General features: G+C 36.7%; 2 protein-coding genes and 1 pseudogene across 3 annotated transcripts; 2 read left to right on the top strand and 1 right to left on the bottom strand.

Annotated features, from left to right (window-relative positions):
• The first annotated feature begins 1,445 nt into the window (after nt 1–1,445).
• GSL04 (glucan synthase-like 4) lies at nt 1,446–20,455 on the top strand. Its single transcript, XM_086590481.1, has 42 exons — nt 1,446–1,771; nt 2,692–2,792; nt 2,900–3,015; nt 3,162–3,243; nt 3,362–3,472; nt 3,883–4,002; nt 4,154–4,246; nt 4,337–4,428; nt 4,888–5,014; nt 6,286–6,423; nt 6,499–6,575; nt 6,700–6,784; nt 6,866–6,988; nt 7,239–7,370; nt 7,457–7,574; nt 8,548–8,876; nt 10,747–10,799; nt 10,882–10,942; nt 11,686–11,767; nt 11,865–11,914; nt 12,096–12,182; nt 12,253–12,387; nt 12,490–12,584; nt 12,667–12,751; nt 12,833–12,993; nt 13,128–13,251; nt 13,360–13,454; nt 13,538–13,682; nt 13,756–13,907; nt 14,100–14,206; nt 14,295–14,417; nt 14,508–14,576; nt 14,672–14,858; nt 14,942–15,053; nt 16,139–16,258; nt 16,360–16,475; nt 16,927–17,010; nt 17,243–17,355; nt 17,433–17,662; nt 18,769–19,617; nt 19,909–20,094; nt 20,180–20,455. Exons 1-42 carry the CDS (start codon nt 1,537–1,539, stop codon nt 20,405–20,407), a joined length of 5,928 nt encoding a protein of 1,975 aa, XP_086446607.1. The 5' UTR covers nt 1,446–1,536; the 3' UTR covers nt 20,408–20,455.
• Nucleotides 20,456–20,780: 325 nt separating this feature from the next.
• Nucleotides 20,781–23,914, top strand: OTC (ornithine carbamoyltransferase). Its single transcript, XM_086590482.1, has 5 exons — nt 20,781–21,004; nt 21,717–22,051; nt 22,346–22,477; nt 22,652–22,927; nt 23,590–23,914. Exons 1-5 carry the CDS (start codon nt 20,824–20,826, stop codon nt 23,770–23,772), a joined length of 1,107 nt encoding a protein of 368 aa, XP_086446608.1. The 5' UTR covers nt 20,781–20,823; the 3' UTR covers nt 23,773–23,914.
• Nucleotides 23,915–25,234: 1,320 nt separating this feature from the next.
• Nucleotides 25,235–26,107, bottom strand: LOC147518709 (enoyl-CoA delta isomerase 2, peroxisomal pseudogene; annotated as a pseudogene). The gene has a single exon (XR_015211864.1). The product of XR_015211864.1 is annotated as an enoyl-CoA delta isomerase 2, peroxisomal pseudogene (transcript).
• Nucleotides 26,108–26,154: the final 47 nt, after the last annotated feature.

The following is a 26,154-nucleotide window of genomic DNA, read 5'->3' on the forward strand; positions in this document are numbered from 1 at the left end:
TGAATAAGTCGAGTTCTGATTTTTCCTATAGTAATATGAAATTTCGTAGATGTGATGAAATTTCAGATTACTATAAAAACAAAAGTTAGGTTTTGGAAAACCAAGTCTTGGATAGAAATCCAATTTTGATAGCAATCAAAATTGAGAGAAATCTCTTGCAAAGAGAAAAGCTTGTAAGGAGAGAGGAGTGATCTAGTAAATGTGGAGAGACTTGAGAGAAGTGATTTTAATCTTCCTTCCCAAAGGATTAGCTCTTGTGGAAGTAGGCATCATTGGCCGAACCACATTACATTTTGTGTTGTGGTATGTTTTACTTTCTTTGCATTATTATTATTTATTTGTAATAGTTGTTGATTGGTTGGAAGGTTGGGTTTGTTGTTGGTTGTAGTGAAAGTTTAGATTTTTTTTCTGGAATACTAGTTTGTTCAAGTGCAAATTATTTTAGTGGGGATCGATTAGTTCCGAACGTATGAGAGGGCACTCAAAGATTATTTAATACAAGTTTAATTGAATGTCGTAGGTACCATAACGACGTGAGTCACTGTTGCGCAAGGCAGAATTGCATAAACAGTTTTGCTTAATGAATAAGAAAATTCTTAAGCAGCCTTTATCATTTGATCTACATTTTCTAAAGACGCAATGGGTCAAAGAATTAGGCCATAGTTATACACATTAACAATATTTTTTTCTTAGGCAAGAAGAAATGTATGTTGGACTTAGGTTTTACACTTAACACATTTGCTTTTCTTTTCTTACTGTACATCTTTGTAGCGCAATCAATAGCTTTATGTCTTTATAGATCGACTACTTAGCTTTTATCCTTTCATATGCACTTTAATTTTTTGGTGCACTGAAGTTACATGTTAATCACAAGTACCCAAATACCCAATCATAGATCGAGCACATGTTTCATACTATATAGTTTAAGAGTTTGCTTTTTCTTTTGAACTGATCTAAACCCCTTGACAGGCTATCACCATCCATGCAATGCGCACTTGATTAGCCAAACATAGTCCTTGTACGTGCCGGACAGACTACTGATCACAATTTCGTAAACTTCCCCAGATGAGAAACAATTAATTAGTTGTAAAAGCTTAAAGAAAAGCGAAAAGCTCTCTCGTTCATAAAGAAATGTGGAGTTGGTGTCGACTGCAAGTAAAGCTGATACTGATCTAAATTTTATGTTGTAATGAGACACGGTATTTTAAATTCTGCGAGATATTTTGGCATTTAGAATTCCAAAACGAGACACCTGATATTTTGGCACTAGTAGTTTGGTTATTATGGTATTCACCATGCTTGCCTACGTCGTACTGTCGACTAGATTCTTTTGAACTTTTAGTATCTTCCTAGTTCCCTCTTCTTCTCCAACAATCACAACCCAAAAAACAAAAGTAGAAAAGCAAAAGCAAAAGTCCCCTCCACTTCAATGAAAAAGCCGAAAAAAAAACCTTTGAATATGAAGTTTGGTAGTAATACTACTACATATCTCCTTCTTCTCCTTCACATTGTTCATCTTCATTGCTTCACTTAAGAATGGAAGAGATAACAGTAGATACTTCAGATTCTTCTTCTGTTCATGTAAACAAGAAGAACAAACCAAGTTCAAGTTCAAGTTTGAAAATATCAGTTTCAAGGTCGAGAACTGTTGGGTACGTTCCAGAACCATTTGATAGTGAGAAAGTACCTCCTACTTTCATTTCCGACATTCGCCCTTTTCTTCGTGTCGCGAATCAGATTGAACTTGAATGGCCTCGTGTTGCTTATCTCTGTAAGAAACTTTTATTTATTTTGTGTGTGTACTATGTTTGATGAATTAACTACTGTTTGACTTGTTGTTCTTTGGAATGCCATATAAATTTCTGGTTTTGGAACAAAAGTATGTGTGCAATGCATTGAGAATGTGTGTTCTCTTATTATGGAGTTTAGTTGGTGTATAAATTGAATTTTTGTAATATCATTTTTTTCAGAATTGCATGTTTTTATAATGTTATAGATGAACATTGCATTCTAAATACGTTAATTGTTATAAATGCGGTATAAAATTATCCTTGTAAGGAGAGTACTACTAGTGGTGAGAACAACCTAGGAAAGGGAGCGACATGAAAAGGAGGAAGTGGAAAACTTACTAATTAAGATGGATTTACACTTAAAATTGACTCCCCACACCCAAGAGAGGACCCTTGGATCATTAGGATAAAAAGAAGAAAATAAGCATAAGGTCATTTTTTTTTTCTCTAGAGTTATTTTCATCGAAGCCAAACACGTTATTTGTTTTTTATAATATGAATTTGATTTCAATGCTATGAATGTTTGATTTAGCTTATCTTATCTAGGATTAAGATATCTGTGTTGGATGAGTATTGTATGATGGGAAAAGCAACTTCGTTGAACTTTTGCATTTGCTAACTTATAATGACGAGCACAGTTTATAAGGTGTTTAGAAAGGCATCATTAATAAAAGTGTATAGTTCAAAGTTCAAACAGGGTAATCTGAGCTCTGCCACCCATGAACTGCATGAAGATGGACAGGTATGAGGGTATGATGATACAGTGCATTCCTTGCTGTATCCTAGAATATTATCATCCCCTCGATCCTTCCTGAAACCTTTGCCTTCAATTTGAAAACTTTTTGTTAACCTTCAAATTTTTTACTAGAGCTAGTTTTGAACAAAATGCATTGATGTGCAGGTCGCTTTCATGCATTTGAGAGAGCACATAGGATGGATCCCAGTTCAAGCGGCCGTGGCGCTCGACAATTCAAAACCTCACTTCTTCAAAGGCTTGAACAGGTTTTCTTTCTTTTTCTTTTCTTTTTAGTTTTAATTTTCCTTAATTTTCTCAAACAAACAAAATACTCAAAACGGATTTACTGTTATTATGCTTCCATCACTTACAGGATGAAGAAGATACTGTTTTCAAGCGGAAGGAAAAGAGTGATTTACATGAACTAAAACGGGCATATTTAAAATATGAAGATTATATTCGCAAACACAGTGAACATTCAGACCGAGGGTATAAATTGCTTTTAATTTGAATTTAAGAAAACCTGTTATTCTGGATCTATAGGCTCATTCATTTTAGAGTCAATCTAACTGTAACTAATTACTTTAAGGCGAAAAGAATAATACTGAGCTCCTTTTTTTCTCACCCATGTGTAGAGAGCAGTTGATGAGTGCACGAGGAATTGCTTCTGTTCTGTCTGAAGTTATAAGAACAGTTGCATCAGGAACTGGACTTGAGGTCCTCTCTCTCTCTCTTTCTCTTTTAGTTCCCAGTGTGGACAAATTAAATAGTTTGATATTGAAAGTTTCTTTGTAGTAAATTCAGAATTTTCTCATTCTTTTTTCATCTTTCATAGATCATTGCTGATGCTGAAGATGTTGAGGCCAAACCTGAGTTTTATCAATCATACAACATTCTTCCTCTTGATCCTGGAGGTGAACACCAAGCTATTATGCAACTCCCTGAGGTGTGAAGCTATAAAGATATGTTAAGTGAGATAAGAGATGTCTTATTAGAGGTTTCGTTGGCTAGATGATAAATATCATATCGTCAAATCAATACGCAAAGATGCAGAATAGGACAAGATAGGCTATAAGAATAACAAGAGAAATGTGAACAACATAAGATAGACCACAGAACAAAAATTACTGAGGGTATTTGTTTAAGCTTTTTCATTCATGAAATGAGCTGAAGGATTGCTTATAGTAGCCAATTTTGCTTTAGTTGAAAGAGTGGTGTCTTCTGTCAAGTAAGAATCTCATGTTGATTCCTTTCACCAAGTAGTATCAGAATCTTTATCTGTAAGGTGCCAAATATGTCATATTGTGGAATTATTTTTATCAATTATTTTTTGTATATGTTTATATAATTACACAGATTAAAGCTGCACTGGAAGTTGTCCAAAACATTCGTGGTTTACCATCAGCAGAAAACCATCAGAAATCTGGGGCCTTTTCTGATTCATTTGATTGGTTGCAGTGTTGGTTTGGATTTCAGGTTGATTCTTGGAACTTTTATTTTTCTGTTCCACTATGTACTTTTCCTAACAGTTATAGTGATTGTCACCTTGTACACCCGTCTGTTCTATAGTCTTATATCTTGAAACTGAGGCATTGCACAATGAACTTGTCCATATATGTTTCTTCAGAAAGGAAATGTTTCTAACCAAAGGGAGCATCTTCTTCTACTGCTTGCCAACATCCATATTCGCCAAGGTCATGAGACAACATCCACATCAAAGGTGCCTCACAAATAAACAAGTTCTTGTTGTAAGATCATTATTACTTTACCTTTACCTAATTTCGTTGTCAACATATTCTTATAATATCAGCTAGGGGAAAAAGCTCTGGATGATCTGATGAAAAAGCTGTTTCGAAATTATAAACGTTGGTGTAGATTTTTGGGAAGGAAACGCAACATCTGGTGAGATTTCACTCAGTGTCCTCTGCCTTCCACCCCAAAAAAAAATTTCGTCAAAAGATCTAATCTGTAAAACCTGATTCTATATATCATCCAAACCAGATTATTTGTTATTTGAATAATGTATTCTTGATAAGTTGCAACTTTCCTCTCTATGGTAACTTTTTGAGTTTTTTGGCACATTTTATAGACCCACTTGGAAGATAAGACAACCACTTTTTTTTTGCGAAGAAGATGCCATCTTTAATAAGATAATTTTCACAAAAACCAGCATATTCCAAAATTTAACTTTCGTCATAGACCACTATTAGAGAATTGTGTCCTTAAATCTGACGGAAAAGAGGGAACCCCCAGTCGTTTACCAATGAGCACCATCGATGGATGCTTTATAAGTAACAAGTTAATAATCTGGCCTCTCTCCCTCTTGTCACTTTGAGCTTATTGTTATTACCAATTCAACAGGTTACCATCAGTGAAACTGGAGGAACAACAATACAAAATTTTGTATATTGGCCTTTTTCTTCTGATATGGGGAGAAGCTTCAAATTTGCGGTTCATGCCAGAGTGTCTCTGTTACCTTTTCCATCATGTAAGCTCTAATTTAGTTCAGTTATTATCTATTCGTGGTCATAGTTGACTCTTGAAAGGTTGTGTGTTGCATACCGGACTCAGATATAAGAGCATTTTGGTTCGAATTTGCAATGCATCCTACTAGAATGTAGAAACCAGACTAACTGGAGCAAGTGAAAGATAATGGTGTCAAGCTAGGTTAACAAACTTGTGTGGAAGCATGGCTTGTTGGACATTTGACACTTTCTGCAACATAGAGGCAGCGACATGTTGGTCTTCCGTACGGGTGCTACTTTTAAACACACGGACCCCCATAAAAATAGTATGTAATACACAAATTTTCATGAAGGTTTTCTAAATGTGTTTGACTTGTAGGTTTGAGTTCCACATGACAAATTCCTAGATGTAAGTGAATTGGCATTGTTACGTAGCCTTTTGGACCAATATTTGATTTTTCCGACCGCTGTTTATGTGATTTGCTTAAACACCCAATCGTAAGGTCCATCCTTCACAGTTTTTTGTTCCTCTTGCATGGATATTGCTTGAAGCTTAGTGTTGATTCTCAGTTGGGACTCCAAATATCTTGACTTTGCATCTCTCCAAATTTCGTACCAAATGTAGACATGTAGTGCATAATCACGTTTATCATTGATCTGCGAAACGTACTTGTGCAGCTCAGATTCTCTGAACATATCATTGCTTGCATATCTAGCTATTAATATTCGTTTGCTATTGTATTATTTTGATCACATGCTGGTTCTGTTCACCAAGATATCATTTTGATATGACTTTGATGATTGGGAATGGAAAAAGCTTGAAACTGACAGCTGAATACAAGATATAACAGAGCATCAGAAGCTCTCCTAAAAATTGTTGTTTGCTAGACTGAACTTTAGGCATATCATGACTAATGACTGAGATACTTGCCAAAATTTTGCAAAGGCCATGTGAGGTGTTTTTTCTTGTATGCATGTATATTGGGAAATCAATAAGGCTGCTGACCTATTGCGCTATTGGCCTAGAACCTCTGTTGGTGACTCAGCATTTTTGTTTTTTCCCCTTCTCTAGACTGTGAATTATCTAATATTTTGATAGAGGACTGGAATCAAAAAGTGCATCTAAGTATTTGACGAATATAAAGGTTAAGTGCCTAATCCTGTACGTTGTTCAAAAAATAATAATAATAACAGTATATAACTAATAACTGAACCATGCCGTGATCAATGAGTACCATTCCTTTTTTCTGAATGTAAATATTTTTTCTTTGAATAAATTTTATGCATCTTTCAGATGGCATATGAATTGCATGGTGTGTTGTCTGGTGCGGTTAACCCAGCTACCGGGGAACTAGTCAGACCAGCGTATGGAGGGGAGCCTGAGTCTTTTCTCAACAAAGTAGTTACCCCAATATATTGGGTTATATATAAGGTACTTCATTACCGTATATTTTTATTTGTTCTTCTTCTCGTTTCGACTCTTTAAGCCTTTTGTTGAACATTGAAGGAAGCTCAGAAAAACAAAAGTGGGACGGCTGACCATTCAGAATGGAGAAACTATGATGATTTGAATGAATATTTCTGGTCAGTACCCTTGCAACGTTGTGCCTTCTTACTCTTCTAGTATCAACTATGTTATAATCAGTGTTGCTAGTCCCTTTATTATCTATAAAACCTTCATGACAGTGATTGCTGTTTTCTTTTCTAGGTCTCCAGATTGCTTCGAACTAGGTTGGCCTATTCGTCTTGACCACAACTTCTTCTTTGTACAGTCTTCCGTTACAAATACCAAGGTTTCCCTAAAAACTTATAAGAATTATAGGCAACTAAGTCTAGATTTTTGAAAACTAAGCACATTGTCTCTTTTGTGATAGGAATCAAAGAAGAACGTACCAATACTTGCTGCCCAATCAATACTTGAACAATCTCAGGTTGTACATACCCCGCCATTTAAGGAAAGTTCTCCATTAATTTGGAAGACAAAGATTGAAGATAGTGTAAGTAAAACATCAGATTTACATGAGATAGTGAATGATGCTACATAATAATCATGCCATTGCAGGATTCTTTTCAAGATCACAAACTTGACTAGTATCATTTGCATTTGTTTTTTTTCTTTTTCCTTTTTCTTTTTCTAAACTATGGCTTGTATCTAGGGGTAATGAAAAATTGATGTTTATAATATGGTTATTTCCTTCACATTGATTTTAGTTTTAGAAACTATGCCATCTTCCTTTTGTATTTTAGTCTCAGGTTATTGAAGACAAAGACAATGGACCAAAATGGTTGGGGAAGAAAAATTTTGTGGAAATTCGGTCATTTTGGCAACTCTTTAGAAGCTTTGATAGGATGTGGATTTTTTTCATTCTAGCTCTTCAGGTATAGCTAAAATTACATGGTGAATAAGAGTAATTACTTCCTGTGATAGCTCTACTGGCTTCTTCATTTTACCTTCTCGTTCTCAGGCGATGATTATTATGGCATGGCATGATTTAAAGTCTCCCTTTCAGCTGTTTGACAAGTTGGTCTTTGAAGACATTATGAGTATCTTCATAACTTCTGCTGTGCTAAAACTCATACAAGGTTTGTTGCTATTGATTTTCTAGTGCTAATTTCAGTTTTCTTGTTGCCTACCATATTTCTTTTGATTGGTATTTAAATCAGAAATGACAACTTATTATTTTTATTTGATAAAGCATTTATACAAGAAATAGAGTAAAGGTAAATAAAAGCACTGAGTAGGAAGGCTACAGACAACTTAAATGTTACAGTCCTTCACTTCAATCTAATGTGACAGTTGTGCTGGAGTTGACATTCCATACTATCTCATTGGCAACTCTATTCTGTTTCACATATTTCTATTCGAATGACTATTAAGCCTGGGTCCATTTTTTATTAGTAGCGGGCATTTGAAAAAGTAGACAGGTTGATTTCATTAACTCCAACAATGTACATGGATCCCGTTGGAAAGGACCCTTTGTAGTTAGTAACAAATGTGCGACACCCAAGAGCAGTCAGGCCAAATATTCTGCAGGAATTTTCTGATTCGTCCCATATTCACTCTCATCACTAGCGCCACATACAATGAAGCTGCTCCAAAAGCTTATCTAGGAGCACAGAGTTTTTGGCTGGCTGACTGGCTATATGCTATGGATCATATCACCAGTTTGTTCAAAGGAAATTTCCAACAGCACAAAAACCAGATTTGATCTCTTTCTAACAAGACCAGAATGAAAATAATCACTCCCTCTGGCCCAGTTGTTCCATATGCAATGGGAAACAACACATTTCATTAATACCTTCCTCTGTTCTCCCAATGCCGCCTTACCCGATGTAGAGGGGTGATTTTGTTCATCTCACAATTTAATATCATATTGTGGCACAAGTACATGATCTTTGTCTCTCTCTCTCTCATGTTATTCAAGATAAAAGTTGTTTTCTGTAATTTTCCTTAATCGTGTTGCAAATATTGCAGTGAATTCCTATCCAATCCATTTGATTGTGCTGAAGAACTGTGTATTACATTGTATACCTAAAATGAACTACACTTTTACAGCTCTGCTTGACCTCGCATTTACATGGAAAGTTAGGCACACTATGGACTTCTCCCAAATTGTAAGATACATGCTGAAGCCTGTTGCTGCAGCAATATGGACTATCATTCTCCCAGTTTTTTATGCAGACTCTAGAAGAAACTCGAGGTGCTTTGTTGAAAAATCTGGGAATTGGCTCGGAGAATGGTGTATCACTTCATATATGGTTACAGTCGCATTTTACATGGCGTCTAATGCCATTGGGATGGTGTTATTTCTTGTTCCCTTGGTTAACAAATACATTGAGACCTCGAGTTGGAGGGTTTGCACTATCTTTTCTTGGTGGGCACAGGTAAGACAATGGAAAACAAAGAAGAGAAAAAAGTTAAGGGAGAAAGTGTGTGTTAATTCTGTACACACCACCAATTTATTTATACAAATATAGGCACAAGCAATGCACATGTCAACTTAAATATTTGAAAAATAAGTAGAAAAACAATAGACTGCTTATAAAGACATAAAGTACTTGTCTTGCTAATTTTTATCTGAGATATCTATGTTATAATATGTCAGTAGTTTATAATCATAACCTAAACTAGATACAAATGTACGAGTTGTAGCTGACAAATAATGAAAACAATTAATAACATGTTTCATTTTCTTATCCGAACGACATTGATAATCATTGAAAGAATTGAATTTCTCAAAGTAGCTTGACTATCGATTCCAGCCTGCCATTACGTTCTTTAGGAGAGTTTACTAGCCTTGTTCATGCCGAAGGGACATAACACCGTATACAAGTGTATGATTAAAGCATGTCTTTGAGAAATTGGTCACATTCACTGAAGAACCACAAAAAACCCAAAAAAAAAAACTGTCACATCCACTGCTTGGAAGCTGGATCGGTCACAAATATGCTACCAAGGTTTGTGGATGCGGTGCAGCAGAGTGAGTGTCGCGTGGATAGGAACGACAGAGGGTGTGTTATGTGGCTTTTTTTATTTTGCTTTTCAACATTTGTTTTTGTTTGCTAGTTAACACACGCGACACTTCACTTGTCGTGTGGGTGGGTCCCCCGTTTTCAACTGCTACCAGGTTTGCTACCCACCTAGAAATGCTCATTTTTGTGACCACCATTCTACAAATTGCGAAATTGGTAACATTTTGTGGAAATTTTTTGTTACCCACCTAGAGATGCTCTTGGTAGGAAATAACTGAAAGACTGAAGTCATAAGTCAAATAGCTGTGTCCACATGTTGGTAGCTGACAATGGATGGGAGAGTAGATCATTATTTCTTCATTTTTTGAATTTAAGGGACTTTTAACTGGGAACCTGACCAAAATATTGTATGTAACTAGATGTTAAAAAATCAGAGATGCCCATTTTTTATTTTTATTTTTAATGAAGATTAGATAGGAGAAAGCACTGTGGCATTGTACAGCTTTTATTTTCGTCGGTTTCCTCGCGATGAGTATTATTTTTAGGCTAAATCTTCAGTGCGCGAGATGTATGGTGCGCCATCACATCTCGGCCACTCATACCAGGGGTGCGTGTGTATTGCGAGGCAGAAGTACTGAATCCAAAGGCCCAAACGACCTGCGTACCTTACGACCTGCGCACTGAAGAAGTGCTCTTATTTTTAATCCATATTGCATTAGTAGTACCAAAAGTTTGGAAACAATTTTTTTATTTCAGAAACTGTTCCCTGCCCTCCATACTTGTGTTTGTCAGTCCAAATATATAGTAGTTTTCATTGCATGGTTCTTATTTTAGTGCGGAGAAACTGTTCCTTGCATTCGTACTTGTTTTTATGTTGGCCATTCTTTTGTATCCAAAGCTTATTTTTGTTATACGGAAGGCATTTGAACTGTAGATGTTTCTATTTCTGGTCACCATTGGTATATGGGAAGTATAAAATTAATTTATAGTGTGTCACTGTCGTATCTCTATGGAGCTGAGGGGAGTCGGGTTTACAATGAGAAGCCATTTTCTTTCTATCTGTCTGTTAGTTACAACCCATGCTGCGTCATTTACAAATCAAAGCTTCTCTAGTATAGGATATATATTGTATGTTCTTTTTCCAATTTAAATAATATGCTAGAGTTTCTCCCACTTTTTGTCATTCTAGTTATTTCGCACTTTCTGACATTACTGGTTTTAAATATACTTGTGATATTCACTTGGAAATAAATTTTATCTTGACAAAGTTGATTTTATGCAGCCCCGGTTATATGTTGGGCGTGGAATGCAAGAAAATCATTTTGCCCTTTTGAAGTATCTTCCTACTTTTCTTCCTTTCATTTTCTTTTTATGTCTTTTGTATAGGCATCACCACGTCTATCTGTTTTTTTTCCAGGTACAGTCTTTTTTGGATGCTATTGTTGTTGAGCAAACTCTCTTTTAGCTACTATTATGAGGTGAGTCGCTGTTTGTCCATGAACAGTAGGGTGTAGAAAGAAACCGTATAATTCAATAGATTCCTAACTGCCCAGGCCTTAAATATAGATCGAGGACTCGATACATGTATGAAATAGGCATAAATGAAAACTAATGTCAAAGATTGAACCTTATTAAGTGGGAATTTGTTCTAAATTTAAAATAACCCTAAGCTGACCTGTATTCCATTATAATCCTGATCGATGTCATAGTATTGATTTTATGGTGTATCTCATGCTCATGGACACCTACCTACTATGAATTTAATCTCGATTACCCTCCCTCACACTCATGATAATACATGATCACCTTGTTTTCGACATTATGTAGTCGCTTAGACCGTCCTGAAGGCCAGTTGTCGCCCTCAAGGATCCATCAAGAAGACAAAAACGTAACGGCGACAAACAAAATTCCAATGATAATCTGCCTTGATTGCTCAGATTCGAAAGGGCCTATGAAAAAAAAACACAAGCAGGTGTTTCTAATGGGCTTTTAATCATCAAGATTAACCTTGTTTGGTCTAGTAGTCAAAATGTGGCACCACCACGAGCAAACCATTTGTCTTGGTTTGGTGATTTGGGTTTTTGGCCTACTGCGTTACCAAAAAAAAAAAAAAAAATCTTCTGTAGGGGTTGTCAACAAGCTCATGTGGACACGTTTTGTCTAACAGTACATATCAATTAGTGGACACTATACGTAGTGTAACTGCTCATCTAAATTTCAGATTAAACCACTTGTACAACCAACAAAGAAAATCATGAAAATTGGAGTCAGTTCATACGATTGGCATCAGCTTTTTCCAAAAGGTAATCTTCATTTTTATGATCATGAATCTAATTTGTTACATTGTATTTATTATTGAGTTTGAAGGTTAAGAAACTTCTAACAAATCCCGTTTTTCAGTCAAAAGCAATGCCGGTGCTATTGTGGCTGTTTGGGCGCCTATTCTACTTGTGAGTTATCTGGATTTAAGGCTTCAGTAAAGCTCAGAAGTTTGCTTCATCAAGTTCTATAACTGCTATTGCAAGCCTAATGCTCGAAAATGCATTCCTAGTTCTTTCAGTATACTTAATTGGAAGCTTATACAAGCATTTCATTCTTGTGATATTAAAATATTTTGATATGTTGATACAGGTTTATTTTATGGACACCCAGATTTGGTATTCGGTGTTTTGCGCAGTATTTGGTGGACTTTATGGAATTTTTCGTCATCTTGGTGAGGTATGCAGTCATTTTTCTATTGATACAGATATTGTAACAGTCTTACAGTCATACAATCTCCTCATCTTAGATACGGACAATGGGGATGCTGAGAAGTAAATTCCCATCTTTGGCTTTAGCTTTCAATGTTTTCCTTGTTCCACCTTCATCCAAACGTAACAGTGGAAGTGACATAAGAAGTTTCTTTAAGAAAAAACTTCACAAGGTACTAAGAGTCTTCTTTTTATGTTTGAAATGTGTCTATACTGCTCAAAAAGTTCACAGTTCTCTTGAATCTGACAACATCAATCTTATTCTTCTATTACAGGTCTCAGAAAACGAAAAGAATGTCGTTGCTAAGTTTGCTCAAGTGTGGAACCAAATTATTACTAGCTTTCGGGATGAAGATTTAATAAGCAACAGGTGCATTTTGTTTTTTGCTAATGTATCTGTCAAAATAAAACCTGTAAGAAAACCCAACAATACTGTGTTTTCTTGACAACAGAGAGATGGATTTGATGACTATACCAGTGTCGATAGAGTTGGGTTCCGGTCTGATCCGTTGGCCTGTTTTCCTGTTAGCAACTAAAGTATGCTCTTTATTCTCATTGATTGTTATATCTATACATTGCTATTCAAATCAAACTCTATAACCCTTCCATTTTTTTCAGTTTTCAATTGCATTGAGCATGGCTAGAGATTTCGTTGGTAAAGATGAGAAACTCTTGAAGAAGATAAGAAAGGACAACTTTATGTACTTGGCTGTTAAGGAATGCTACGAGTCACTAAAGTATATACTTCAAGTTTTAGTCGTGGGGGAATTAGAAAAAAGGTAAAGAAACCATTTTTTTTTTCTTTTTTTCTTTTTCGGTTCGGACTTTCTGGATCGAATTGCTTCCTTAGAAAACAATGCTCTCTAAAGTTCTAGTCTATCCTTCATTTTGTTGTTTTGTGTGCTGCTATCAGGATTGTTTCTGAGATAATTAATGAAGTCGAAATGAGCATTAGCAAATCCAGTTTTCTTATGGATTTTAGGATGAGCGAGCTTCCAGACCTACACACTAAATGCATTGACCTAGTTGATCTTCTGGTAATTTTTTTTTTATTCTTAGTTTCAGCTTTACACTGTATACCTCTCTTTTCTTTTACAACCCTGGGCTTCCTGACCTTTTTCCTTTAAATGTGGCATGCCCTAAAGGTTGAAAACAAAGAAGCAGACCTTGACAAAGTGGTGAAAAGACTGCAAGATATCTTTGAAGTTGTAATGCAAGATATCATGACCCATGGATCCAGGTTTGTTCTGTCAATACTTAGTTTCCTAAGAGTAGATTGTATTCTGCAAAGCTGCAGCTTATTTAGATTGTTTTCTTATACAGGCTCTTGGATATGCTCTATGGTTCCCAGCCATTGAAAAGGGATACAGGATTCTTCAAAGAGTTTCAACCACAGCTATTTGCGTCATTTAATGGAAAATCTACTATTCTTTTTCCATTGCCAGATAGTGGCCCTTTGAAGGAACAGGTGGGAGTATTATTCTTCATCGTTCAATCTAATTACAATAAATGAAATTAATCTGTCCAATTGTTTATGGCAGATCAGACGCTTGCTTTTGTTGCTTACTGCTAACGAAAGAGCTATGGAAGTTCCAGTGAACTTGGAAGCTAGGAGACGTATTTCATTTTTCGCGACATCTCTTTTTATGGATATGCCATTTGCTCCAAAAGTTCGGAATATGCTGTCTTTCAGGTTTGATTCCTTAAGTTTACCTACATATTCCGTCCTCCCTTAAATTTCGTTCTGTTCACTTTTTCTGGTCTCTTTTTATACTTTAGTTCTTAGTATATCCTCGTAAAAATTTCAAATCAGATGATGATTATTGATAGTCTAGTACTGGGGCTATATTGTTTTTCTCTGATTACATATTCTCTTTGAATTCAGTGTTTTGACTCCGCATTACCAGGAAGAAATTAACTTTTCCATGAGGGAGCTTCATTCGAGGCAAGAAGGCGTGTCCATAATATTTTACATGCAAAAGATGTATCCAGGTTACTGTAGTTAAATGTCATTCACCTTTTGTTCTCCCAATTGGTTGTTCTACAACAAATTCTGTACACTGACTTTTGTTACTCTTAGATGAGTGGAAAAACTTCTTGGAACGCATCGGATGTGAAAATTTAGAAGAGATAAACATTAAGGAGAAGGAGGAAGACTTGAGAAAGTGGGCTTCCTTCCGTGGACAAACACTAAGCAGAACTGGTAAAGGAAAAGTGCACCAATTATTCTTCTGATCTAAAACTGTGAATATTTGTGTCCATCTTGAAATAAACTTTGAGCTTTGTAATACAGTTAGAGGAATGATGTACTATAGGAAGGCCATCAAACTACAAGCCTTTCTTGATATGGCTGAAGATGAAGGTGAGTTTACTGAAATCTTATTCAGTGGCCAATTCTTCCTTGTATTTGGAATCATCTCAGATGTGTTCTTGGATGTACCTATTTTGGTGAAATAGATATATTTGAAGATTATAAGCTCGTTGAAAGGAGACGTGATAGGAAACATGGTCCGCACTCTTTATCAGCACAACTGGATGCACTAGCAGACATGAAATTTACCTATGTAGTTACCTGTCAATCGTTTGGAGTGCAAAAGGCTTCTGGAGATTCTCATGCACAAGATTTAATTGACTTGATGATGAGGTATTCCCTTCACAACTTGTGTAACTTTTTTCCTTGAAAAGTTACATTAATAGCATGGTTGGATTTACTATTGTTTCTTGAAGGTATCCATCCTTACGTGTTGCTTACGTGGAGGAGAAAGAAGTTATCGAAACTGAAAAGCCTCAAAAAGTTTATTCTTCTATATTGGTTAAGGCAGTGAACTATTTAGACCAGGTACTGTATGCCATGCACCTTGGCCAGTAAATATTGATTCATCTTGATTAATAATGTGAGTTTGTTGCTGAAGGTTATATATCAGCCTTTATCAATTTAGGTTAGTGCTAACTTAATTGCCACGGATATGTCTATAGTAAGATACTCTTAAAGTCCCTTGAAAGCGATCGTATGATCCATACTAAGCTGGAATAGATGCATTTTATTGACTTCGACATAGACCAACGCAGGATATTTACGACTTGTTTAATTAATCTACAAAGTGGCTTCCCGGCCCTTGTGTTCTGAAGGGACAAGACTGCATTGTTAAATGTATATTCAACAGAACAAGACTGCAGAGTTAAATATGTCTGGATTGTTAAATAAATAGTTAGAATATGTAATCTGTAGAGAAAGGAATATTGCATATTCAATGAATTATATTTCCTACATGTGTACTTTTGTGTCTATTATTATTTTCGAGAATCTTATTTGAAAATGTGAATAACTGCTTAATTTTTCTACTATTTCCAGCAAAGTGCACCTCAACATATAGTCCGCATTTAACAAAGTATTTTGAATTTTGTTGGTTTTGAAATTTTGGTCAACACCGGCATTTTGAACTCTATGCATCTACATCGTTATACTTGTCATTGGGAGGTGTAAGAAGCTTCTGTGTTGGTTTTGAAGTTTTGGTCAACACCGGCATTTTGAACTCTATGCATCTACATCGTTATACTTGTCATTGGGAGGTGTAAGAAGCTTCTGTGTCAATCAAAGTACCAATGTCTCTTAAATATAGTGTACTAACAGACTTAACAATTAACATAATAATTTGCTTTGTTTCTGTAACGACCCTACTACCACGTGTCGACACTGTCCCCACTTACGCCACCCAAAGGCCCAGGTCCAAACCCTCCCCATACATGGGTATGAGGTTTTAACTAGAAAGGCCTAGACATTAGTAAGTGGTAGTCGATCCTATATAACCAGGATCCAAAACGGCATCCTATTCGATGTGGGACTAAACCCAATCTAGGGTATCACGGTTTCTCTATTGGTGATATTTGTTATAATCATACGTAATCTAATACTAACTTTTGTAGGAGATTTATCGCATAAAACTTCCTGGTCCACCCAATATTGGAGAAGGAAAGCCTGAAAATCAAAACCATGCTATAATTTTCACACGTGGTGATGCGTTGCAAACAATTGATATGAACCAAGTATTTCTTCTTCTTCTTCTTATTTTTTTAATTTTTATTTTTAATCTTTTTATTTCCATTCATCTCCTTGAAATTGTTCTGTGCACTCATTGGTTTTACAGGACAACTATATTGAAGAAGCATTCAAGATGAGAAATGTTTTGCAAGAGTTCCTACGGCACCAAGAGCAACACCCTCCAACAATAATTGGTCTACGGGAGCACATATTCACTGGAAGGCTAGATCCTTTGACTTGTAGCTAACTTATTATCAAATTTTCATTTACACAGAGCACAATACTTCTTCTTCCAGTGTGTGTCTCAGGGAGAGACATTTATATTAGTCAGTAAAAGAGACACTCACACTTCAAGCACAGAAATGCTTACCATTATACCAAATAATGAAATTTTCCCATTCATCACGAGATCCCAATTCTATGCCTTTTAACAATAAAATCAAAGTAGTGGTTCTGTCGGATATGTGTCCTATATTGAATCTAATACATTGGCTCGAATAATGTTGAGGAAATAATATAAAACCTGATGCTACTGTATGCCAACATAGCTGTAGAACAATAATATGAATGAGATACGTAACACATCTAAATCTTATAAGAGATGCATCCTTGATGTGTCTGTTACAATGAGGTCCAGGATCAGGATCTTACATAGTTGTCTTCCTAATTGCAGTGTTTCATCTTTGGCTTGGTTTATGTCGTACCAAGAGACCAGCTTTGTTACAATTGGCCAGAGGCTTCTTGCAAATCCTCTCAGGTTAGTTAGTTAGTCCATCGAAAGTTCAAATCTGAAAATTGCCTAGATATTAGGTCACATTTTTTACTCATCATACGTTGTATGTTTGCTTGGATTACTCAAACTGTTCATTTATTGTCTTGTTGCCTAGTTCATTCTGATTGTTGCTGTAATAAAACTTCTATATGTCACTTACTTTTAAATTAACAAATCAAGTTATATTTAATTGTCTTAACATTATGTTGATGTACAGGGTGCGTTTCCACTATGGGCATCCCGATTTATTTGATAGAGTATTTCACTTAACGAGAGGTGGAATAAGCAAAGCATCAAAAACCATTAACTTAAGCGAGGATATTTTTGCTGGTAAATTACTGTTATTATACTCTCTCCGATTAAGTTATTAGGTTCTTCACAGTGACAGGCATTTTTATTTTATGTAGGATTCAATTCCATATTGCGGCAGGGGTGTATTAGGTACCATGAGTACATGCAGGTTGGCAAAGGTCGGGATGTAGGTCTAAACCCGATCTCAATTTTCGAAGCCAAAATAGCCAATGGAAACAGTGAACAAACTTTAAGTCGTGACATGTACCGCCTTGGACGTCGGTTTGACTTCTTCCGGATGTTGTCCTGTTACTTCACTACTGTCGGATTTTACTTCAGTAGTCTGGTATCTCTTTGACCCTTGTGACACTCTCTCTTACAATTTACTTTGAAGTTTCATTATTTGCAGTAGATTTTCACAAAACCTCCTAGCTGAGTTGACACTTTCAAGGAGTTCTCGAGTTCGAGTCTCTTTGGGGGACCCCAGGTTATTTTGGGATGCTGCTTATCGAGACGGTTGTGGGTGCCTAGCCTCTGGACCATGGGCTGGTTCCAGCACCTGGGGTTTCACGTCCTCACCTAGTGTTGCAAGATAAAAATCGCATTATCATAAAAGAAAAATTGCAGCAGGTTTTGTTCAAATGCTTTGCAGTTGAGAGCTTTTTGATTGAAGGAAGGAGTTCTTTTGTATTCAGTTCCACCTTAACATAAAACCTTGTTCTTTATCGAAAAAAGATAACATAAAAGCTTGTTGGCTGATTTATGCATATGAGGTGAGCTGAAATTTTGAGCACTTACCACATTCTAGGGGAAAACCATATACATTAGAGAAAGAACTTTACTTAATATTTACCTTTGAGTTTATTCCTGCTTGCTGAATTTAGGTCAATTTTTCTCAAGGACACAATCTAGGTCATTGAAACATACTGTACTAGAGTCAAGGGAACTAAACTAATTAGAAACCTAGTTGTGTTGTCTTCTATATAAATATTTGATGTTCATTAGGCTTCACATGTGCCATTTGATCCATTGGTAATCCAATGATGTTCAGGAAACTATATGTTTGCTTATACAGGTAAGAATGTCCAATATTGTTAAGAAAAAGTGAAAAATGAAAATAAAAAATTAGAATAACCTTCTTTTGGTACGCAGAGTTACAGTCCCACCTTGGTACTTGTTTCCTCTTAAGTAGCATGTGTGATAATTTTTGTTGCTCATGATTGTTTAGAGCAGTTGAGAGTTAGAAGAAAGAGATGTTAACAGCATCGCTACCAATGCCGAATAGTTGGATTAATATGTCACTTTGTAGATGATCTTAGTATGCGAAGCATTACGAGGACTTTGAATTACTCTCTTTCAACATGCAATTGGATCCTTTGTGTGTGTGTGTGTGTGTGTGTGTGTTTTTGAATTAATATTCTTCCTGATTTAACATCTTTTAATCTGCTACAGCTATCAGTACTTGGAATATATGTTTTCCTCTATGGGCAGCTATACTTGGTTCTTAGTGGATTAGAAAAAGCAATTCTTCTTGAGGCTAGAATGCAGAACATAGAATCACTGGAAACCTCTCTTGCATCCCAGTCATTCATACAGCTTGGTCTCTTAACAGGCTTACCAATGGTGATAGAGATTGGACTGGAGAAAGGATTCCTTAAAGCTTTAAAAGACTTTGTCCTCATGCAGTTGCAGCTGGCTGCTGTTTTCTTCACTTTCTCCCTGGGGACAAAATCTCATTATTATGGTCGAACAATTCTTTATGGGGGTGCCAAGTACAGACCAACTGGTCGCAAAGTTGTGGTGTTTCATGCGAACTTTACTGAGAACTACAGATTATATTCACGCAGCCACTTTGTGAAAGGATTTGAGTTGATGCTTTTGTTGATTGTTTATAATATGTTTAGACGGTCTTACCAAAGCAGCATGACATACGTGTTAATCACGTATTCCATCTGGTTCATGTCAGCAACGTGGCTGTTTGCACCATTTCTTTTTAATCCTTCTGGATTTGATTGGGGGAAGATTCTCGATGATTGGACAGACTGGAATAAGTGGATTAAGAATCAGGGTGGTATAGGAGTGCAACAGGATAAGAGCTGGGAGTCTTGGTGGAACGATGAGCAGGCCCATCTTCGACATTCAGGAATAAGTGCTAGGATGATTGAGATACTTCTGTCTCTGCGTTTTTTCATATATCAGTATGGAATGGTTTATCACCTCAACATATCCAAAGACAATAAAAACTTTATGGTTTATGTTCTCTCGTGGCTTGTACTTGCGCTTATCTTCATATTAACTAAGGTATAGTTCCACTGTTGCTACTCTCTTGAAGAATGTCTGTGAAGCATGAACCGCTTTTTTCTTGCCTTGATGCATGATGCATAAAATAGTATATTTGATGGACTGTTTAGGTAAATTGGCATTCAAATTGTTTCTGTAGTGTCCATTTAAAGAGTAGACAAATTCTATTGTTTTTAGTATTTTGTATAGTTTAACGGTAGACTTATGGAAGGTATTTATTAATTATTTATAGCACTTGCTACAACACTTGGTATCTTGTTTTGAGTTTTTGACATCAAACCTGCTATACAGGCGATGAACGTGGGGAAACTGCTTCTTGCTGCCAACTATCAACTTTCTTTCAGGCTTCTTAAAGCACTTCTATTCCTGGGATCACTATCTATAATAATCGCACTTTCTATTGTATGTGACTTGTCTCTGATGGACCTTATTATCGGCTGTTTAGCATTTTTGCCCACAGGTTGGGGCTTAATTTTGGTAAGTTTAGATGAGTAGGGAAAATAAAAACAGCGTTGAGTTTTCCATGATGCCCGTCTGACACATTTTTGGTGTCTATATTTAGATTGCACAAGCAGTGAGACCCAAGCTGGAAGATACTGGACTGTGGGACTTTGTGCAGGTTCTTGCTCAAGCTTATGATTATGGCATGGGTGTTGTGCTTTTCGCGACAATAGCTGCATTAGCTTGGCTGCCAGTAATATCTGCGTTCCAGACCCGTTTTCTTTTCAATGAAGCATTCAATAGGCATCTGCAAATTCAAACAATTCTTGCAGGAAAGAAGAAAACATAGTAATTGACTTGTATGTTATATTTATATCCAGTGTAGCCATTTTGATGTAATTATGTGAATATCATAGTCAAAACATTTTTAATCCATGTTTATGATCGTTACCATCCACCTAAAAAAGATTCGTAAAATGCCAATGCATGTTATCGTAAACAACACGTGAACATAAATTCAGCTCGAAAGTAATACGTGCAAACATAGTAACTAACACGTGCAGCCGTAAAAGACAGCCGCCGTACATTTTTCTTCTGTTTTTGGAGGGCCGTTGTGAGCGGTTGGATGGAACACACATTCATCGAGATTTGTATTTTCTCTCGTTCATATACATGGACATTTTGGTAAATTACCATCTCTTCCACCTATATATAAAAGGGGTCCAAAGCAAGTACACACTTCATTTTCCAGCGGACGGAAAAAAAATGGCAGCCACTCTCTCTTGCAGTTGTTCAGTTCGCTCAGACGCCACCTCATTTTCTTCACTTTCTTCGTCTTTCACTAACCAAACTTTCCACCGTTCTGTACATTTTCCATCTAAATTGTCTACATTTAATAGCCCCATTTCATGCCACGCGTCGGCAGGGTCTCTCGTTAACGGGAAAGGTTTTTTTTTGTATCTGTTTATTACTGTTGTGTTAATTGTTGATTGTTATAGTTGGAGATTTAAAGTATGAGTGTATACAAGTTTTACAGTGTGTGATTATTATGTACAGTGGTTAAATAATTTGAGATTCTTATTTGCATCGTAGTACAATGTAGCTGTTGATTTGTAATTATGTAGTATTGGCACCTTAAGTTTAGCATAAAATGGCATGCCCATTATTTATTTTTTTAAAATTTCGGTTAACATAAATTTCTAACCATATAACAGATAGTCTTATCATTTTTATTTTTCTTCTTATTTCTGTTTAAATTTTGAAGTGAGGGAACATGTTATTCTGAAACCAACAGCGCCAAGGTAGCTGAGGAATAGAAAGCCTTGCACTGCGCCTCGGTCCTGCCAACATGGTCTGAAGCACAGAGGCTTGTTTTGGCTTTCTACTCATAAATATGTTTTGTTGTAGTCGAAGAAGGGAAAACTATCTGGAAAACAAGTATAATGTGTGATACCATGGTTAGAATAGTATGTAAAAGTAAAACCGGATGCTTTATATCAACTAATGATCATGGTTCTTAAAATGCACTAGTCCTGATCTGGTAGCGCTCTGTTTGAGTGGCCATTTAGGTTCAATTTTATGTTCTACCAGGATATAATATCTGCTACCAGCCAGTATTGTAGAATTTTCCTTATCTTTTTGTTTTTCTGTATATTCAGTCAAAGCAGATCTCAAGGATTTTATTCATATTAGTGACTTCGACAAAGATACTATTGTGAAAATTCTAGACCGAGCTGCTGAGGTCAAGGCACTGCTAAAGTCCGGGGACAGGACGTATCAACCATTTAAGGGGAAATCAATGGCAATGATATTTGCAAAGCCGTCACTGAGAACTAAGGTTTCTTTTGAGACAGGATTTTTTTTGCTGGGTGGTCATGCCATTTATTTAGGACCGGACGATATCCAGATGGGTAAAAGGGAGGAAACCCGTGATGTTGCTCGTGTACTCTCTGGCTATAATGACATCATTATGGCACGTTTATTTGCTCATCAGGTAACATGGTTAGTTGTTGTTGTTGTTGATATTATTCACATTATTTGATTATTATCATCTGATTATTCCATAAAACTTCACCACATCAGATATTTTAGAGATTCCCATATTGACAATCTTTGTGAAAAACCAATATCATATTTGATCATTGGTGTGATCTATGAAAACGTTTAACTATTCAGATGTGTTTTTCCCTATCTTGAACTATGTTTATTGGAACAAATAGTGCTGAATATACTCCATCATACCTGTGTTTCCTTGCCTATTTTTACCAAGCAATCGTTCTCATTGCAGGATATTCTCGATTTAGCCAAATATGCTAGTGTTCCAGTCGTCAATGGTCTGACTGACTACAATCACCCTTGCCAAATAATGGCTGATGCCCTCACCATAATTGAACACGTAGGTCGGCTGGAAGGAACAAAGGTTAGTTATAACATCTCTCTGATTATTTTTCCATACCCAAAGTTGAAAGTCTCTTTATGTTGTCATTCGTGTCATGGTGAAACCGACATTCAATTCAGTATCTCGCTAATAGTCTATTGACTTCGCTATGAATATTATGGTCGAATGTGATTTTTGGCAAAATGCAATATCCAGGTTGTTTATGTTGGTGATGGAAACAATATTGTGCATTCTTGGCTACTATTAGCGTCGGTGCTTCCTTTCCATTTTGTTTGTGCCTGCCCTAAAGGCTTTGAACCAGATGAGAAGACAGTTGAAAAAGCGCGAAGTTCTGGAGTAAGCAAGATCGAGATTACAAATGATCCAAAGGAAGCTGTAAGAGGAGCTGATGTTGTGTACTCAGATGTATGGGCTAGCATGGGTCAAAAGGGTGAGGCTGAATACCGTCGCCAAGTGTTCCAGGGATTTCAGGTAAATTTCTGCAAAATCTGGTTCCTTTTATGGCCTATGGCCTGTTCCGTTTTAGAATTAGATACTTGATCTGGACATGAAACTGATGCTCTTTGCTCATCATATGAAACCGCTCGAAGTCGATGCTTAAAGATATAGAGTTCAACAGAAAAAATTTCATTAGTAGGGCTTATGGATGATTGTTGGAATATGAATAAGACATTGGATGCAGAAGAACAAATCCTGGGAGTTAGCTGCAATGTGTACTCCAATATACACAGGCACATCATCATGTTTTTCCACCCATTTTTCACTTATTATTCCTTATTCTAGCCTCCTTTTGAGTTGGTAAATGTAGGATCTGAGCTTAGACGTGTATTATTGGTTCTCACTGTCAATCTCAAGTTACAGTACCCTGCAACTAGCCCCCATTACTGTTGCCCAAACATAACAGCAGAATATTAGTAAAGCTAAAGAGGCAATAATCTGATAACATGGGTGTTCTTTTATTATTCGTTCTTGGTAGGAACAATCCAATTCTTCCAATTGTATCAATACTGAAGATTAAAAATGACTAATCATTCACTAGTAATAGTCGATCAACCCCAAATCATTTGTCTTCAGTTGTGACGCAATGGCGTTCGAAAAAGTGTATACTAACTGTTTTTGCTGATCAATTGCAGATAAACGAAGACCTTATGAAACAGGCTGGGTCGAAAGCTTATTTCATGCACTGCCTACCCGCAGAAAGAGGTGTAGAAGTCACAGATGGAGTAATTGAAGCTCCCAATTCCATCGTCTTCTCTCAAGCTGAAAACCGTATGCATGCGCAAAATGCCATAATGCTTCACCTTTTTGGCTTATGAGGCTCCTGACCACCACGGACTAGTGTTTGATATTAAGTAACAATTTATTTATGATCCCAATTTGCATCTTATTAGTTGATTGTTCCTTGTATCTGAACTAGTACAAAACACGGCATATTATGGAAAATGTTTGTTTTATGAACAGTTTTGCAAAGTTTTTTTTTTTTTTTTTTTTTTTTTTTTTTTTTTTTTTTTTTTTTTTTTACATGGTGCCTCTTGCATCATCATCTATCATTTCTGATAGTTGGGCATCAAGAGGGTGATTGATAAACATAAAAACTACATAATTGATATTACATAGTTTTGACAAGTAGTCTGGCGGGCTTGTTACATTCCCCATGTGTGTTGTATAATTTGAATTTCTCCAAATGGGCCGATGAAGAGGGTAATGGATGCGTGAAGGTTTAGGCAATACCACGGAATGGTTTCCTTTACCTTGAATGATCTGCATTGCTCATGCGAATCGGAGCTATTCTCACTTTCTTAAGGTTCATAAGAAGTGCACACTCAAGTCCTTTCTCAACAGCCAATAGCTCTTGAAACGTGGATCGATCTATTGAGTGAGCTCCCCGTAAGCACCAAGAACGGCTCCTTATCTATTCCGTAGGGGACACCTCCATAACCACAACTAGCCGGCAAGATCCGATCCATCTGGATTCAACATAACTTCATCTTCTCCCGGTTTGATCCATGAGCATTCAATGAACGTTGAGGGGACGTAGTTCGACGTAGTTCACTTGCAAACCTATTTTGTGCATAAACTCTCTTGTACCAATACTATCAGTTGCGTCCTTGTCCTTGACTGCACATTGCAAATACAGCTTCATAGTCTTGACCATTCTCCAGTAGACCATTCTCCAGTAGAGTAATTGAGGCGTAGTACTCTGATTTCTAAACCTCCTAGCATTTCTTTCTTGCCAAATCTAGTAGACCGTTGCACATATCAAGGCTTTTGCAATTTCACCTTCTTTAAAGGCACCCCTACACCTTCTAAAGATATCATACCATTCTGACACAGAAGTTTTAACCACTGATCCCCAACCAAGTAGAGATTTCACATATGACCACACTTGTTTTGAGAAAGAACAATCGAAAAACAAGTGATGTGAATTTTCTCTGGCATTACTGTCACATAAACAACAACTCGAGTGATTCAAGATATTTCTCTGCATCAGTTTATCTTGAGTAGGAAGCGCACCTGCAAAAAGTTGCCAAGTAGTAAAGGAGTGTTTGGGAATGACGAGCTTACCCCAAACAACTCTAAACCACTTTACCTTCCTTCGAATAGCCTTAAGAGCTGCATAGGCAGAGTTGACAGTGTATTTTCCATTGCTTGTAACAGTCCACACTAACTGATCATTTGGTAGCAAAGAATTAATAGGAGTTCCTATTATCATAGATTTGAGCTCACATTGAGGTAAATCGGTGATGTATATGAGTGATCATTTTTGCAAAGTTTGAAGACTTGAACTTCCAAATTTCAATTCATTCATTATACAAATACAAAATACAAAATACAAATTATTCAGAAAAATAAATTTATTTGAAAACATCTTTAAAGTGTTATAAAAATTCTCAAAGCCTTGCAACTAAAACTTCCTTCTCAACCAACCCAAGAACAGGCAACACACCTTTCAACGTACTCTTCCTAATCTCCAAATAAACCTCCCCATTCCATTTCCTACTCCCTAACTTGTCCCCCAACTTAAACGCAGCCTCAATAGTCTCTTCCGCATTACAAAACACCTCATCAATAATTCCCATTTTAACCCCATCTTCCCCTTTAATCCTCTTCCCTTGTAAAACAACATCTCTCAAACTCTTCACCCAAATTTTCTCTCTCATGAAAGCCATAAAATAATCAGGAAGTGTCATCCCAATATCCAACTCACTCATATACAAAACCCCACGATCTTTCCTCATGTACACGTAATCATGCCCAATTGCTAACAGGAATCCAGCTGCTGCCGCGTGTCCGGTTACTGCGGCTATGGTTGGAAGTGGGAGGGATATTAAATCGGATATAACCGGTTTGAAATCGATGACCATTTGATGGAGGCGGTCGCGGAAAAAGGATGGGCCGTTGGATTGGGCCCAGGTTAGATCGAAACCGTTGGAGAAGAATTTGCCTTGGGCTGTTGTGATTAGGACTGAACCGGGTTTGGCTTCGGATCGGATTTGACTTAGTAGGGAACGGAGGTGTGAGATTACAGATGGGCTTAGACGGTGTTCGGTTTCTCCTGTTAGAGTTAGGAGGAATATGTTCCCTCGGGTTTCTAATGTAATAAACATCTGGAGGATGCGACTGTTTTTCGGTTTTGGAGAGAGTGCCCTTTGATTGGGCTTTATATAGGAAGAGAGTTGATGATGTAATAATGAGGT

This window comes from Coptis chinensis, chromosome 2 (genome assembly GCF_015680905.1).
Source record: "Coptis chinensis isolate HL-2020 chromosome 2, ASM1568090v1, whole genome shotgun sequence".
NCBI lineage: Eukaryota > Viridiplantae > Streptophyta > Magnoliopsida > Ranunculales > Ranunculaceae > Coptis > Coptis chinensis.